This window comes from Schistocerca serialis, chromosome 5, assembly GCF_023864345.2.
Source record: "Schistocerca serialis cubense isolate TAMUIC-IGC-003099 chromosome 5, iqSchSeri2.2, whole genome shotgun sequence".
In the NCBI taxonomy this organism is placed as follows: Eukaryota; Metazoa; Arthropoda; class Insecta; order Orthoptera; family Acrididae; genus Schistocerca; species Schistocerca serialis.
The window spans coordinates 668,038,454-668,055,679 of record NC_064642.1 but is presented as its reverse complement, the minus strand read 5'-3'; the positions used below and the strand labels follow the sequence as shown (position 1 = coordinate 668,055,679).

Here is a 17,226-nt window from a genome sequence, read left to right as displayed (position 1 = left end):
GCAGGAAAAAAGCGTTATGAAAACAGGAGCACATTTAAATTGCGTATAGCTATAACAGTAAATCTAAATGGCATGGATTAAATGAAAGTGTATACATATAAAATGTATCCAAGCCAACAATTGATAGTCACGCTGAAAATACAAAAAAAGATAAATCGAAATGGTGCATAAGAACTTTTGGCTTTACGATCTTTTTTCCACCGAAATTGAAACCGAAAGGGAAGAGCATTTCTTACATTTGAAGGCATGTTGTTTACCTTAAGCATGTCTGACGTAAGAAAAGCTGGGTTCGACATTGCTCCAGGAAATGGATTGCCCCATAATTTCAATACAGTGGAGGAAGCTGTGGCAAGCAAAATGTGGGCTGAAGGTATCCATAGAAGAAAAATCGCCGAAACAAAACTTCCAAGGCCTAGCCAAGGAATCTGTCATCTGAGCAGCAATCCACTATAACAGAGGAAAGAGATAACCGATGAGAAAAGTGTACAATTAAAGCTCCACCTGTCAAAATGAAATGTTTTGGGACTGTGAGGAAGCTGCAACAGTAATCCATTCCTGAAACCGAAGAAGCGTGTAGACTGTTGTGGGAAGAATATCCAATGGAAGAAATGATGAGATGCATAAAATGAAAAATGTGACTTCATGAAAACTGTGTAGGGGTGTCGAAAGGAGAGAGAAAGTTATATTGCGATACCTGCAAATAATGGTATAAGAACTAAAGTATGGAACCTTTCCTTAAAGTTCAATTAGTTCATACCTTAAGCTCAAGTACATAGTTTATAAGAGCGGTGTAAATTACGTACCCACTGCTACAAATTAAGAAACCAGTTTCTGAGTTTGTACCACTTACAGATGTTTAGAAGATAAAGTGTAGTGTTTTCATCTACCTCAGAATTTCCAGTCTTCAGATCAGACACCATGAACAACATCCTTCAGTGAATGTGCCGTACATTTAGTGAATTCGGTTGCGTTTTCTGTCAGAATATCTGAGTTCGAGAGTTCAATTCCGAGTAGCATTGGATTATTTTTCAATTTCATACTCACTGTAATAAGAGTGCGTATCTTCGATTTATTACAGCCAGGCAAGTCAGCTGTGGCCGAACATTGCATTGATTCAGGGAATTCCATGAATTACAGTGATGTGAAGATTTTAACGTCCACCTCCTCTTTTTGGGAATCTGTTTTCAAGGAAGCTATAGAGATTAGATTAGCCAATAATTTAATAAATAGAGATAATGGTTTTAATTTGGACAAAGCGTGGATTCCGGCTCTTGGGGTAATTAAACTGCTGAGAAGTCATCAGGGTCTCACCGCCGCCGATCATACATCGATAAGCGAATCGAATGTCTGTACGCCTTCGCCACATGTGGCGCATGTGTAAACGTATCTCTCTGCCGCCAACCAGCATCTGTGACCCGCATGCGCAGTACCGCCGCGGTGGAGCGTATAAGGCCACGCTTGGCACCTTGTCGTCAGTCTTGTGACTCACTCTGAGGATGGCCGGACGATACGCGGCCGAAATATCAGCGGAGGAAATATTATTTGCGGGGCTGCATGCCCGAAATTTAATGGATTATTCATTACGCCGCGAGAAGTTGAAAATGCACAATATGGATTCATATTGGCCTTTCTTTTTCATTCTGTTTTTCTACACTCTAGCCGTAATTCATTACCATCTGGGCCGCCATGCGCTGTTGCCATTTTTCGGGATGCATTCACCCTCGTGACGCCAATTAAGGAGCTACTCGACCGAACTGTAGCGGCTTCGGTCAAGAACACCATATTACGACCGGGAGAGCGGTGTGCTGACCCCATGCCCCTCCTACCCGCATCCTCCACCGAGGATGACACGGCGGTCGGATGGTCACTGTAGGCCACTCGTGCCCTGAAGACGGAGCCGTAATTCATGATTTAACACCCCGTCGACGAAGGGTTCTAGGTGATGGGGCACAGTCGCTGACAAATGATGGTGCGTAGTGTATTTCACAGGAATGTGATCCAGGAAGAATGCCTGTCTCAGCATGGCAAGAAGAGTTCTTAATCTCTGTCCCTCCTGAATCACTACGTTTTCAAATCAGCCTTCACGCATATGGTCATAGCTACACTAACTTTTCTTTCAATTTAACCACGTTCTAGAATGAACTTCTACAGTAATATACCCCAAAATACTTCCTACATTTCGTACATGAAGTCACTGCTACGTCGTTTTGCGCTTAGGGAATGTTACATGAGTGCCTCATCCTACCACAACACCTGGTCGTCCAACAACTGGTCGTCCGAAACGACTATGTTTGACAATATTTCTGGAAGCACTGCGTATTCTCCTCCCACCATTTCAGCGTACGTTCAGGATTGTCGAACATTAACGTTTTGATGGTCCAGCTGTTACAATGCACATGTAGCTGACTTCCAAATCTTTGAATACTGTACACTGGACCGTCAACGTTCTTATGACATCGTATATCTTCCACATGTGTGTTTTGCCACCGGTGCATTTGGCCCTGACTTCATTTTGACGAACACCGCTGAGTGACTGCGTCGAATGAACAGCTGGAGGAGGTCTTGGAAGTAGAGGATGTTTAGCGAATGGACCTTACCTGCCAGTCCCCCGACTCAAGATCGCATTGATCACATTTGGTATGCTTTGGGGAGACGTATTCTAGCACGGCCACGTGCACTATCGACAATCCAGCACTCGTCAGCCGCGTTGTTTGAGGAACAGGAATGGTGCACCTCACAGACAGAACTTATCACCTCTGTAACCATCATGGTAGCATGTTGGAGCGCAAGCATTGACGTTCATGGTGATCAGACAATCTGCTGTCTACAGGAATGTCCGTACGACCATCATAAATCGCTATGACTTCAATGTTATTTTATTTGAATGAAAGCTCCCTTTCTGATCATCTATTTGTGTATTTCCTTCAGTTATTTCCTGCACTGCACTGTCGTAGTTCTTCCTATCTGTGGCCCAGTATCGTCGTTTTATGGTACTGGGTGGCTGTAGTGCACCTGCTCCCAGTGGTTCAGTGCGTGCTATAGTTGTAGTAAAAAAATGGTTCAAATGACTCTGAGCACTATGGGACTTAACTTCTGAGGTCATCAGACCCCTAGAACTTAGAACTACTTAAACCTAACTAATCTAAGGACATCACACACATCCATGTCCGAGGCAGGATTCGAACTTGCTACCGTAGCGGCCACCTCGGCCGGCTTATAGTTATAGTACGGCCGCTAAACTTGGTAGATACTATCTATCTATTGCTTGCGCCTTGTCCCGCGGTGACGCAGGGTCGTCCATGATTAACTGGATTTGGCATGTTAATGTTAAGGGGTGACAAGATGCTCTTCCTGCCGCCACCATATACCCCCCGGGACGGTATTAATGCACCCCAGCTGTCTACGTCTAGTGCAGATCGTTAAATAGCGCGAATGTGTTTCAAATGTCGGCGAGTCGTGTAACTGAGGCGGGACGTGGGGACCAGCCCTGTATTCACCTAGTAGGATGTGGAAAACCGCTCTCGTACGATAATCGCAGCCCACAATGGACCTCCTCTTCTCTCCAAAGGTCTCTTTAATTTTCCTGTAGGCAGTATCTATCTTACCCCTAGTGAGACAAGCCTCTACATCCTTACATTTGTCCTCTAGCCATCCCTGCTTAGCCATGTAGTCAAATTAAATCTAGTGAAGCTGAGGGAATTAGATTAGGAAATAAGACACTTAAAGTAGTAAAGGAGTTTTGCTATTTAGGGAGTAAAATAACTGATGATGGTCGAAGTAGAGAGGATATAAAATGTAGACTGGCAATGGCAAGGAAATCGTTTCTGAAGAAGAGAAATTTGTTAACTTCGAGTATAGATTTAAGTGTCAGGAAGTCGTTTCTGAAAGCATTTGTATGGAGTGTAGCCATGTATGGAAGTGAAACATGGACGATAACTAGTTTGGACAAGAAGAGAATAAAAGCTTTCGAAATGTGGTGCTACAGAAGAATGCTGAAGATAAGGTGGGTAGATCACGTAACTAATGAGGAGGTATTGAATAGGATTGGGGAGAAGAGAAGTTTGTGGCACAACTTGACTAGAAGAAGGGATCGGTTGGTAGGAAATGTTTTGAGGCATCAAGGGATCACAAATTTAGCATTGGAGGGCAGCATGGAAGGTAAAAATCGTAGAGGGAGACCAAGGGATGAATACACTAAGCAGATTCAGAGGGATGTAGGTTGCAGTAGGTACTGGGAGATGAAGAAGCTTGCACAGGATAGAGTAGCATGGAGAGCTGCATCAAACCAGTCTCAGGACTGAAGACCACAACAACAACAACAACAATGGACCTCCGTGCGTAGCAGCACTTCCATTATAAACACATGGTATTTAGCAACCACACACCATGCGGAAGCTACTTTCGCCCTTGGGTTTTGATAAACCTGTTTAGATACTGTCACATTAGTCTACATGTGGCACCAGTGGGCTACGGAGAGACTCACAGTTAATGTCCAGCGAAACTCTGGCCTCGGCGGGGAGTGTGAGGTTGCTGTTGACGGCCTGGCAGGTGAGCGTGGCGTGCAGGTCGGCCCTGGAGAGGCGCGGCAGCAGCAGCAGCCTCTCGCGGATGCGCGGCCCCGCTGGAAGCTCCCTGGACTCCAGCAGCCGCTCGCCGCGCCACCAGCGGATTTCCGGCGGTGGCCTCCCTGTCAAAAAGCAACGTGTAGGCCTTTTGGATGGTGACATGCTGCTGTAAAATTGCTCCATAATATGATGCCAAGCTGCAACATCTGAAGGTGAGATCAAATCATACTGATTAGTTGTAGAAATGACATCATCCAATACCATAAGTTGCTGCTTCATTTGTTCTTTAATGAGCGACAGGTTTCTGTCAGAGACTAGATAGTCCAGAGTCTGTCATAGGTACAGGAATGTTTGAGTTTAAAAGTATGTTTATAACTTGTAGTAAAAGTAAGCAATTCTTAGTCTGTTCGTTTGTTCTTTTGCTAGCAGCAAAAATATATATTTTGTAGTACTACAAAAGAACCGACTAATATATATATACTTTTACATCGATATTAGACATTTCTTCGTATTGAAATTTGAGAACAACAAATATTAAATACCTGATACATATGTAAATTTAGGCCTATATACTTACAGGTCTAGTTTGACAAGGATATGGCAGGTGGTCGGCGATGGCCTCGTATTGGGAAGCGTTCTGGCATCTGCTTCGAGAACTTTAAGCTGCATACGAGAAACGTAACTCAGAATGATCGGATGAAGACTGGGGCCTCCACACTCCAATAGCTCAAGATAAACAAAATGAAACTGCCCCAACAACATGTTCCCAGACAAACATAACAACAACCTCGAAACTATCAAACATATACTCTAAGACGTCTGATCAGATTGTCACGTAAATTGTTTACATAGGCTTGAGACAGCAGAGGCCCCGTTTTACTTCTTTGAGAAACGATAGGTTCAAATGGCTCTAAGCACTATGGGAGTTAACATCTGAGGTCATCAGTCCCCTAGACTTAGATTCGGACCTGCATCCATAGGAGACAGATGCCACATATGTTTCACACGGTGGCTTCCAGTCCAGTACTATGAAATGTGATCTTCATATAGGAAATCACGAATCTAGTCGCACAACTGAGACGATACTCCACAGGTACGCTATTTGATTTGAAGCCGCTTGTGAGGAATATAAGTTTAGAAACATAGACACCATAATGAACAACCATCATATGAAAGGCTTTCTTATAAATACTTGGCACCATATTTGCAGAATACTTCTGAAACCTTATGATCGAGTACCCTAGTTGATTGCAAATGATCATGACGGCTGTTAGATAACTCTTCAAGGTTCTACTTTTCTAACAGGATACTGGAAACATTTTTATCCTTCTTTTATTTAATACTGTACTTGCATTCGATTTTATCTGGTCTTTTCTGGATCTTTTAGTCATCATGATGATTCAGAATAGTCGAAACCGGTAAACTGCTGTAAATACAGGGAGTACGTAAAGGTCAGGAACACATTCAATTTCTTATTGCTCAAGAAACAAACATTGTACAGATATCATACAAATGTCATTTTGAAGAGAAACTCTAAAAGTTTTTTTTTCCATGTATACCTCCACAGCGTGTTTGGTAATTTGCGATAGTAAGTGCTAGTCGCAAACATGTCGAGTTCAATTGCGGAGCGAGCTTTCTGTGTCTTCGAGTTAGACAAAAACAATTGTGCTACAGCTGTTCAATGGATGTTTGGAACCAAGTGCGGTAAGAAGCCACCAATAAGGAAGGCCATCTACCACTGGCACAACGAATTGGTTACGACGGATTGCTTGTGCCCGGCAAAGAGAAACGGACGTCCCGGTGTGAGTGAAGTGAATGGAGCGCATACGAAAGATATTCATAAGGATCCCAAAGAAATGGCTGCGTCGTGCATCCCGTGAACTCGAAATGGCTCCAGTGACAGTGTGGAAAGTCCTGCGACAGAAGCTGTCCATGAAACCATTGAAACTGGAGCTAGTGCAGAAGCTCAATGACGACGACAAAGACAAGCGTTTTGAGTTTTGTACGCAGTTGCAATAATTGAATGAGGATGGGGATGACATTGCTAATCGCTTTTTTTTTTGCGACGACGTCACTTTTCACACTAATGGGAACGTGAATAGGCATAATTGTCGAATCTGGGGTACAAAGGATCCACACGAATGCATTGAATTTCAGCGTGATTCCCCAAAGGTAAATATTTCTTGTGCCTTGTCACGTTGAAAACTGTAGGGGCTATTCTTCTTCACCGAGAGCACAGTCACTGGATATTCCTACTCGGACATGTTGCAGCAATGGCTGATGCCTCAAATGCAATCGGACTCTCCGTTCATCTTTCAGCAAGATGGGGCTCCACCCCATTTTCATCGTGAGGTTCATGGGTATCTGAACACGGCCGCACTGATGGATCGCCGTGCTACAGATGGGCCAGCTGTTTCATGAAATGGCCTCCTCGATCACCAGATGTGACATTTTTCTGTGGGACACACTAAAGATCTGGTGTATCTACCGCCTCTACCACGGATGTAGCAGACCTCCGGGATAGAGTACGGGAAGCGACTGCAACAGTCGCGACGGGAATGGCAAGAATTCGTTTACCGCATTGACGTCTGCCGGGTCACTCATAGTCCGCATATCGAATGTTTGTAAAAAAAAAAAAAAAAAAAAAAAAAAAAAAAAAGAAGTTTAGTTCTTGTGCAATAAATAATTGAAAGTGTTCACAAAAATGGTTCAAATGGCTCTGAGCACTATGGGACTTAACTTCTGAGGTCATCAGTCCCCTAGAACTTAGAACTACTTAAACCTAACTAACTCTAAGGACATCACACACATCCATGCCCGAGGCAGGATTCGAACCTGCGACCGTAGCGGTCGCTCGGCTCCAGACTGTAGCGCCTAGAGCCGCACGGCCACTACGGCTGGCTTGAAAGTGTTCCCGGACTTTATGTACAACCTTGACATCCAATGCAATCAAGTCAGTAGGAGGGTTATGCAAAAATGTATCATTTTAAATCTTTCAAACGATTCCTGACGCAAGTAATTTATGTCTTCCGTCACAAAACTAAGCATTCTTATTGCAAGAGATATACGTCTTCTGTCAGAGCCCGATCATTCACTATTGAACAAAAAATTATATAAAATAATCTTACCACAGTTCGTGGACGCTTCGGATTCAAATGTTGGTACATACTATGTCTCTTATGTCCTGCTCCACATTTCCATCAGAAATTCTTGTCCCAGTTTTACCTTACCCCTAAATTCGCCACACTTTTTCTCTCTGAAGAGGTGTGCTATATCACTTGTTGAAGGACTTACCTCACTCCTTTCTACCTTTTCGCTCAGATACAAGTTGGTAGGGTTGGACCGATTATTTCTGAATCGTATATGAAGCAACAATGTCGGCAGTAATTCAGATTCATGTCTCTCTAATCTTAGGCCACACCCACAAATAAATACAATTTATTTTTGGACACGATGCATCAGTCTCTTGATGCTCTGGTTTCCAGTTTTCAAGGATACATCTGCATGCTTTTTCTACCTTTGACCCACTGTATACATATAGATGCTGTAGTAACCAGAGCATAAGACGATGGACTTATGGTGTAACTTTGTGTAACCTAAAATGAAGTTATATGTACGGGACGCCGGAATTTACGCTGACGGAGATTTTGGTACGATATTCACATCACGTATTATCGACACCTTTCAAGACACCACAGTTCTTTTTTCACCCAGATTAATTTCAAGGTATTGACCACCAAAAAACGTATGCTCTTCAGGAATAATTTCATTGTCCATAGAGATATCGGTATATACTGCGCTTTTTGGAAAGAAGCTATAGCAGTTTGTACTACTAGTGTCGTAAATATCAGAGAGAACAAGAATATTTCTAGGTTTGAACACGCCTACCCCGTCAGGTATGAGATTCGCGACCCCTCCACTAACATTTGTATGCTCGGGTGAATTTTTTGGGCATTTCGTTACTGAGAAGGAAGAAGATAAAAAATACTATATTTTATGTATGTATGGTAAATAACATATGAAAAATGTTTAACAGTTCCGTAACCTCTCTCAGAACCTGAAATCGCTGCAACTTAGACTTTCAGCTGTGGAACACCCTGAATATACACTCCTGGAAATGGAAAAAAGAACACATTGACACCGGTGTGTCAGACCCACCATACTTGCTCCGGACACTGCGAGAGGGCTGTACAAGCAATGATCACACGCACGGCACAGCGGACACACCAGGAACCGCGGTGTTGGCCGTCGAATGGCGCTAGCTGCGCAGCATTTGTGCACCGCCGCCGTCAGTGTCAGCCAGTTTGCCGTGGCACTCGGAGCTCCATCGCAGTCTTTAACACTGGTAGCATGCCGCGACAGCGTGGACGTGAACCGTATGTGAGTTGACGGACTTTGAGCGAGGGCGTATAGTGGGCATGCGGGAGGCCGGGTGGACGTACCGCCGAATTGCTCAACACGTGGGGCGTGAGGTCTCCACAGTACATCGATGTTGTCGCCAGTGGTCGGCGGAAGGTGCACGTGCCCGTCGACCTGGGACCGGACCGCAGCGACGCACGGATGCACGCCAAGACCGTAGGATCCTACGCAGTGCCGTAGGGGATCGCACCGCCACTTCCCAGCAAATTAGGGACACTGTTGCTCCTGGGGTATCGGCGAGGACCATTCGCAACCGTCTCCATGAAGCTGGGCTACGGTCCCGCACACCGTTAGGCCGTCTTCCGCTCACGCCCCAACATCGTGCAGCCCGCCTCCAGTGGTGTCGCGACAGGCGTGAATGGAGGGACGAATGGAGACGTGTCGTCTTCAGCGATGAGAGTCGCTTCTGCCTTGGTGCCAATGATGGTCGTATGCGTGTTTGGCGCCGTGCAGGTGAGCGCCACAATCAGGACGCATACGACCGAGGCACACAGGGCCAACACCCGGCATCATGGTGTGGGGAGCGATCTCCTACACTGGCTGTACACCACTGGTGATCGTCGAGGGGACACTGAATAGTGCACGGTACATCCAAACCGTCATCGAACCCATCGTTCTACCATTCCTAGACCGGCAAGGGAACTTGCTGTTCCAACAGGACAATGCACGTCCGCATGTACCCCGTGCCACCCAACGTGCTCTAGAAGGTGTAAGTCAACTACCCTGGCCAGCAAGATCTCCGGATCTGTCCCCCATTGAGCATGTTTGGGACTGGATGAAGCGTCGTCTCACGCGGTCTGCACGTCCAGCATGAACGCTGGTCCAACTGAGGCGCCAGGTGGAAATGGCATGGCAAGCCGTTCCACAGGACTACATCCAGCATCTCTACGATCGTCTCCATGGGAGAATAGCAGCCTGCATTGCTGCGAAAGGTGGATATACACTGTACTAGTGCCGACATTGTGCATGCTCTGTTGCCTGTGTCTATGTGCCTGTGGTTCTGTCAGTGTGATCATGTGATGTATCTGACCCCAGGAATGTGTCAATAAAGTTTCCCCTTCCTGGGACAATGAATTCACGGTGTTCTTATTTCAATTTCCAGGAGTGTATTACTAAACTCATATTTCATTAGACATTAAGTATAAATGAGCTATTGAAGGAAAAACCGAGAGAATCTAGCCACAGTAGAACATAATATGGGTGTGAGGAAAGTAGTAAACTAATTTTTAATCTAACACAGATTTCAGTTTTTCAAACGACATTATTGTCCCCGTCAAAGTAGTTCTCTACGACAGCTATACACCGGCGAAGTCGTTGTTCCCAGTCTTGGTAGGACCCCTGAAAGGCTACATCTGGTGGGGCCTTTAACACGTCACTCACTTTCGTTTGGATGATCTCCTGAGTCCCAAAATGACACCCCTTTAAGACTTTCTCAGCGACAAGGATTCAGGTCAGGTGAATAGGGGGGAAGGCGGGGGGGGGGGGGGGGGGGAAGAAGTCTGTGGAATCACAAAATGCCTTTTGATGTCAAAAATCCCGCGATGGAACAGACTGTGTAACACTAGGCGTTGTCATGATGCACCATCCACTTGTCTGCAGAGACAGGTCTCACTTGATCCATTCTCTCTCTGAGCCTTTCGAAGACGTCTTCGTAAAACATTTGGTTGACACTTTGTCCTGGAGAAACACGTTCTTTGTATACGATAGCCCTACTGCCGAAAAAGGAAACCAAAATAGTCTTGATCTTCTGTTTTCTCACTCGAGCTTTTTCCAGTAGAGGAGGTGTCGCAGTGTGCACTCCTGTCGGTTTGCCGCTTTGTCTGAGGATTGTATTCGAAGATTCAGGATTCAACACGTGTGAACCATTCATGATCAGTGGCAATCTTCTGAAAAAGATCAACGCACATGTTTATTCGACCTGTCCTTCTTCTCAGTGAGGTTTTTCTTCACCACTTTGGCACAAACCTTTCGCATGTGCAAAACTTTGGTCAAAAATTGATGTTCGGTGAAATGTGTAACATGTAACTCATCATTCGTATTGTTAAACGTTGGTCTGATCTCACAAAAGCACGGACACATTTGACAATTAGTTAATTTTTGAATTTGAATGTCTCCCTGAGCAAGGTTCTTCTTCAACGAGTTCTCGATCTTCCAAAAATGATTTGTGCCAGCGGAAAACTTCTTCTCTAGATAACGAGTGTTCCCAATTCCAAACGTCGCACTCACGGATACCCGAAGCTTAAAACAAAACGTGAGTGCATCTAACTTTAAATTGCTCTGTTCCATTTCCATAACACGCAACAAAAACACAGCTTGGCTGTAAGGAGCTGAAACTCGGACTGAGCATCTGGAACGAATGAAAACTCCAGGCTCCACAAGTAGAACAACACAGCGTTGCCATATCACTCGCATTATTACCGTCTAATTACTTCTTTCGATCACCTCGGATAACTGCTAAGAAGTCTAATGATAGGAGGCGTACTTGTGTACAACCGATACCAAGCAATTGAATTGTTGCTATACTTTACATTAAATCCACGAACAGAAAATTCTTGGTGATACTAGTACATGTCAGTTGCGTAGGACAGATTACCACGCTGTATAATTTACCAATTGTGCTCAGATGGAAAGTTTGGCTACGCATATTCCTAAGTAGACGTCACTAAGTCACAACAAAAAATTATGACTATAAAATAAGTTGAAACTGTGTCCAAGAATAACTGGCGTTTTTCTGATTATACGGTTTTGTTTTTATGTTTCCTCAGGAAACACCAGCATGTAGTGAAACACGAATTTGCATTCTACGTCGCTCCTCTGCTGCCACGCCATGATCGTTTCACGCGGCTGTTGCTGGCGGCATTGTCGTTTATGTCCGGCGATCCTAATGGTAATCGGAATTCCGCGCATCCCAACGCTATTTTTTTCGCGCGAGCAGGGAATGTCGCATACGCTTATTCGGTAAATGGCCTACATTCATTATCAACCGACTGAAGTATTAGCACACTTCTTTTTATCGTGTGTGTATGTGAGCCTTACATTACTTTGGTCATACACTGGTGGATTCCAGTGGTCAGCACTGCACTTCACGCCAGCCAGGCACCTCCTAAACTCTCTTCTTCTATGCGTCTTGTATGATCGATAGCGATTGTCTTATCCCATCCTCAAATCATGAGTGCCTTTCATAGCTACTCTTGTTCCTTAATTTGTGCGGTTTCTTCGCTTCTGATTTACTTTAAAATATACAAACATGCGTATTGTCCGAAAACATTTTATTAGGAGACATGCCGTTTAAATCCGTAGGCTGAAGCACAAACATCGCACTTTACGCTTATACACTGTGTGATCAAAGGTATCCGGACAGTCCCAAAATCATACGTTTTTCATATTAGGTGCATTGTGCTACCACGTACTGCCAGGTTCTCCATGTCAGCGACCTCAGTAGTCAGTAGACACCGTGAGAGAGCAGAATGGAGCACTCCGTGGAATTCACGGACTTCGAACGTGGTCAGGTGATTGGGTGTCACTTGTGTCATACGTTTGTACGCGAGATTTCCATTCTCCTAAACATCCCTAGGTCCACTGTTTCCCATGTGATAGTGAAGTGGAAACGTAAAGGGACACGTACAGACAAAGAGCGTACTGACCGACCTCGTCTGTTGACTGACAGAGACCGCCGACAGTTGAAGAGAGTCGTAATGTGTAATAGGAAGACATCTACCCAGACCATCACACACTAATTCCAGACTGCATCAGGATCCACGGCAAGTACCATAAGAGTTTGGCGGGAGGTGAGAAAACTTGGATATCATGGTCGAACGGCTGCTCATAAGCCACACAGCACGCCGGTAAATGCCAAACGATGCCTTGTTTGGTGTAAAGCGCTTAAACATTGGACTACTGAACAGTGGAAAAACGTAGTGTGGAGTCACGAATCACGGTACACAATGTGGCGATCTGAAGGCAGGGTGCGGGTATGACGAATGCCCGGTGAACGTCATCTGCCAGCGTGTGTAGTGACAACATTAAAATTCGGAGGCGGTGGTGTTATTGTGTGGTCGTGTTTTCCATGGAGGGGACTGGTACCCCTTGTTGTTTTGCGTGGCACTGTCACAGCACAGGCCTACATTGACGTTTTGAGCACCTTCTTGCTTCGAACTGTTAAAGAGCGATTTGGGGATGGCGATTGCATCTTTCATCACAATCGAGGACCTGTTAATAATGCACGGCCTGTGGCAGAGTGTTTACACAAGAATAACATCCCTGTATTGGACTGGACTGCACAGAGTCCTGACCTGAATGCTAGAGACACCGTTGGGATGTTTTGGAACGCCGACATCGTGCCAGGCCTCACTGACCGACATCAATACCTTTCCTCAGTGCAGGACTTCGCGAAGAATTGGCTGCCATTCCCCAAGAGAACTTCCAGCACCTGACTGAGAGTATACCTGCAGTCATCTAGGCTAAGGGTGTGCCAAAATCATATTGAATTCCTGCGTTACCTATGGAGGGCACCTCGAACTTGTAAAACATTTTCAGCCAGGTGTCGGAATACTTTTGATCACATAGTGCATGTAGAAAGGCAAGCTATAAAATAAACTAATAAGAGCATTGGTTTCACGGTGTGTATCTGGGAATGAAGCGAAAGATGAAATATTACTCTCTCTCTACAAATGAGAATATACAAAATAACTTACAGAAACTGTTTGAAAGCACTAAAAGTTGGGATACGGAAATTTTTCTTTTATAAATTTTAACAAAAAATCCTAAACACTGAAGGAAGCTATCTGTACTGTTGTCGAACTTCGTCAAACATCTACAGTGCTGGCGGTGCTACAGACAAACACAGAGCCTAGAATTCGATTGAAACTTCGGAGCGCTGCAAAGCTGTGTAGATGGGTACCATGACCTACGCTCTGCCGTCATTTGGCTGCATTCGTACTGCGCATACTAAAGTGATTACGATCGCACCAAATACCTCTGACGCTGATGCACTATTTGACTGAATGTATCGGGACATACTGGTATAACATTGTTACGTTCAAGCCTTTATGACGCTTTTAACTCTGCTGTGGACACTTTCAGTGCGATGTCAGTGAAGTAATTGCAGCCCATGCATTCTCAAGAGCCGAAACCACAGATCGTACTAATTACATTTACTTACTTGTTCTCCACATAACAACCTGTTATCTAAAAAGCTAACATAGTCCATATAGTCATATTTTTGTCGATAGCAATAAATGGATGGATTAATTGTTTGTTTCTGGTACTCACAAATAGTTTAAAAAAAATTAATTCTACAGAAAATATTGTGACTATTTAATTATTCACTACCACTAAAAATTAGACATAAAAAATCAATGAATTACCCACTATTAATGCTACTCTAGTGCTAATGTTTTATTTACGCTCATTTCTTGGAGTGCATCTAAAACGTTCATATTTATTTCCATTGCAGGATCCGTCCTCGTATCGCTCCGGTCAACTGTACTGTCTGCTGAATTCCTTGGACTTGGGGTCGAGTCAGTATCGTTCCCACTTTACGAACGAATCCATGTTCCACCCTGTTGTTGTTGTTGTGGTCTTCAGTCCTGAGACTGGTTTGATGCAGCTCTCCATGCTACTCTATCCTGTGCAAGCTTCTTCATCTCCCAGTACGTACTGCAGCCTACATCCCTCTGAATCTGCTTAGTGTATTCATCTCTTGGTCTCCCTCTACGATTTTTACCCTCCACGCTGCCCTCCAATACTAAATTGGTGATTCCTTGATGCCTCAGAACATGACCTACCAACCGATCCCTTCTTCTAATCAAGTTGTGCCACAAACACCTCTTCTCTCCAAGCCTTTCATTACCTCCTCATTAGTTATGTGATCTACCCATCTAATCTTCAGCATTCTTCTGTAGCACCACATTTCGAAAGCTTCTATTCTCTTCTTGTCCAAACTATTTATCGTTCATGTTTCACTTCCATACATGACTACACTCCATACATATACTTTCAGAAACGACTTCCTGACACTTAAATGTATACTCGATGTTAACAAATTTCTATTCTTCAGAAACGCTTTCCTTGCCATTACCAGTCTACATTTTATATCCTCTCTACTTCGACCATCATCAGTTATTTTGCTCCCCAAATAGCAAAACTCCTTTCCTACTTTGTCTCATTTCCTAATCTAATTCCCTCAGCATCACCCGACTTAATTCGACTACATTCCACTATCCTCGTTTTGCTGTTGTTGATGATCATCTTATATCCTCCTTTCAAGACACTGTCCATTTCGTTCAACTGCTCTTCCAAGTCCTTTGGTGTGTCTGACAGAATCACAATGTCATCGGCGAACCTTAAAGTTTTTATTTCTTCTCCATGGATTTTAATACCTACTCCTAATTTTTCTTTGGTTTCCTCTACTGCTTGCTCAATATACAGATTGAACATGTTCCACCCTAACGTCTTAGAATTCAGACTTCCTTGGTCGCTTGCATCAACGCAATGTAGATTTTAGGAAAACTGCTTCATCCAGTGGTCGGTGACTTCAGTTGTCTTCTCTCCCTGTGCGCAGTATCTGATCTAGCCTGAATGGCAGCACACTGCTGTGTCGTTGAATGCCTTGTGAAATCTTCCTTGGTTTCCTGGATACGGCGCTTACAGAATAGTCCAAGATGCAGCAAACTGACTCTTTCGTTCATGCTGGTCTGGGCTCGTGGCAAAAAAATATTTCTGCGCGATATAATTACAAATCAACAAGTTTCGGATTTTTTTCCTTTATTGTACTGTGAAACCTCGCTTCTTGTTGGGTTTCGTGATTGTAACTCAACGGAGAGTACCCTGTAGGCTTTGATGAGTGACTTTGCGGGTATCGAAATTTTTGACGTAAATGGCCGTGTCTTTTGACTGCATTGACAGAGATGGGACCGTAGACCTTAGTATGTATCATAAATTTCACGCCGCTCCTGAGAAAAAGTGGTCTCTTACTGTCCGACAGAGAGGGCAACAAGGTCATTCCATAAGGGTCCTGTTTTTACCGTTTGAGATATGTAACCCTAAAAACAAGAGAAACTAATAATTCTTCTGTTTCTCACGTCATTGGTCATATTTGTAAAAAATGTACTCGAGTGTATCTGTAACACTTATATACTGCGGGAGAATAGTAAATATCGTATGTGTTCCAGAATGAGGTTTGTAAGGTAGGAGACGAGGTAATGGCGAAGTGAAGCTGTGAGGACGGGGCGTGAGTCGTGCTTGGGTAGCTCAGAAGGATGCCGGCACGGTAGCTCAGCGTGTTCGGTCAGACGGTTAGCCACCCTCTGTAATAAAAAAAAAAAACAACAAAAACAGAGTGAATGAATAAACGAAGAACCTGAACGGATGTCATCGGACATCCGCCTCGAACAAATTCCACGAACAATACAGAACATCAACAGAAAAACAAAGAAAAAGAAAAGATGGCAGAGCACTAACCCGCGAAAGGAAAAGGTCCTGAGTTCGAATCTCGGTCCGGCACACAGTTTTAATCTGCCAGGAAGTTTCATCTTCTGTGGTGCTAGGACTTTGTATACGAGTAAACGTCTACCACTGCTGCAACTCACGACTGATGTTTTTCCCGCTGCATGTTCGTAGAGGGCGCTGTCCAACGATGCCTGCACTGGAGTGTCCACATTGCCACAGGCGCTACTATTATTAATTTGCCTTTTTATTTTGCCCAGGTACGTTGCATACAGGCCAGGACCAGTCAGGTAGCGTATCAGTCCACTCGACGGTTGAAGAAATCTTTTGTTTCTCCCTGATTTTATTGAGAAATTCGCATGTCCTCATTCCGTCACCTGAAGAGCCCCATTCATAGAGCCACAGTGGCAGTAAGCGATCTTCTGTTAACTTTCTTGTACTGGCCTCAGTTTCATATATCCTTAGTAATTCCATTTGTGGCCGTTCTTTAACCAAAAATATCCTTTCCTTTATCTAGATTCCAAAATCCAGTTAGCTTGAGTTACTAAAATGTATCATTTGGAATAGTGCATTAGGTGTCCGTTAATCTTAATAGCACTCTTCGCTGGACTCTTTTCACTAGTGAAGCTGAATTAACAAGATGCAATTTCTGAGTTTAAACTCTCGCGCCATATCCTACGACTGAGGCTAATTTAGATCGGTGGCATGCTCGGACAGTGCTCAGGCGAAGTCGAAATTACTTATATACGATGGTTATAATTTTGTTTATTGTGTTACTACCTCAGAGGATAGTGAT

At 44.2% G+C, this 17,226-nt stretch overlaps 1 protein-coding gene across 1 annotated transcript in view; it reads right to left on the bottom strand.

The window, feature by feature from the left end:
• Nucleotides 1-17,226, bottom strand: part of LOC126482171 (synaptogenesis protein syg-2-like) — a 422,853-nt gene that overhangs the window by 89,226 nt on the left and 316,401 nt on the right. Inside the window, exon 5 of the mRNA XM_050106149.1 lies at nucleotides 4,484-4,687. Coding sequence (XP_049962106.1) covers nucleotides 4,484-4,687 — 204 coding nt within the window. The remainder of the gene's footprint in view (nucleotides 1-4,483; nucleotides 4,688-17,226) is intronic.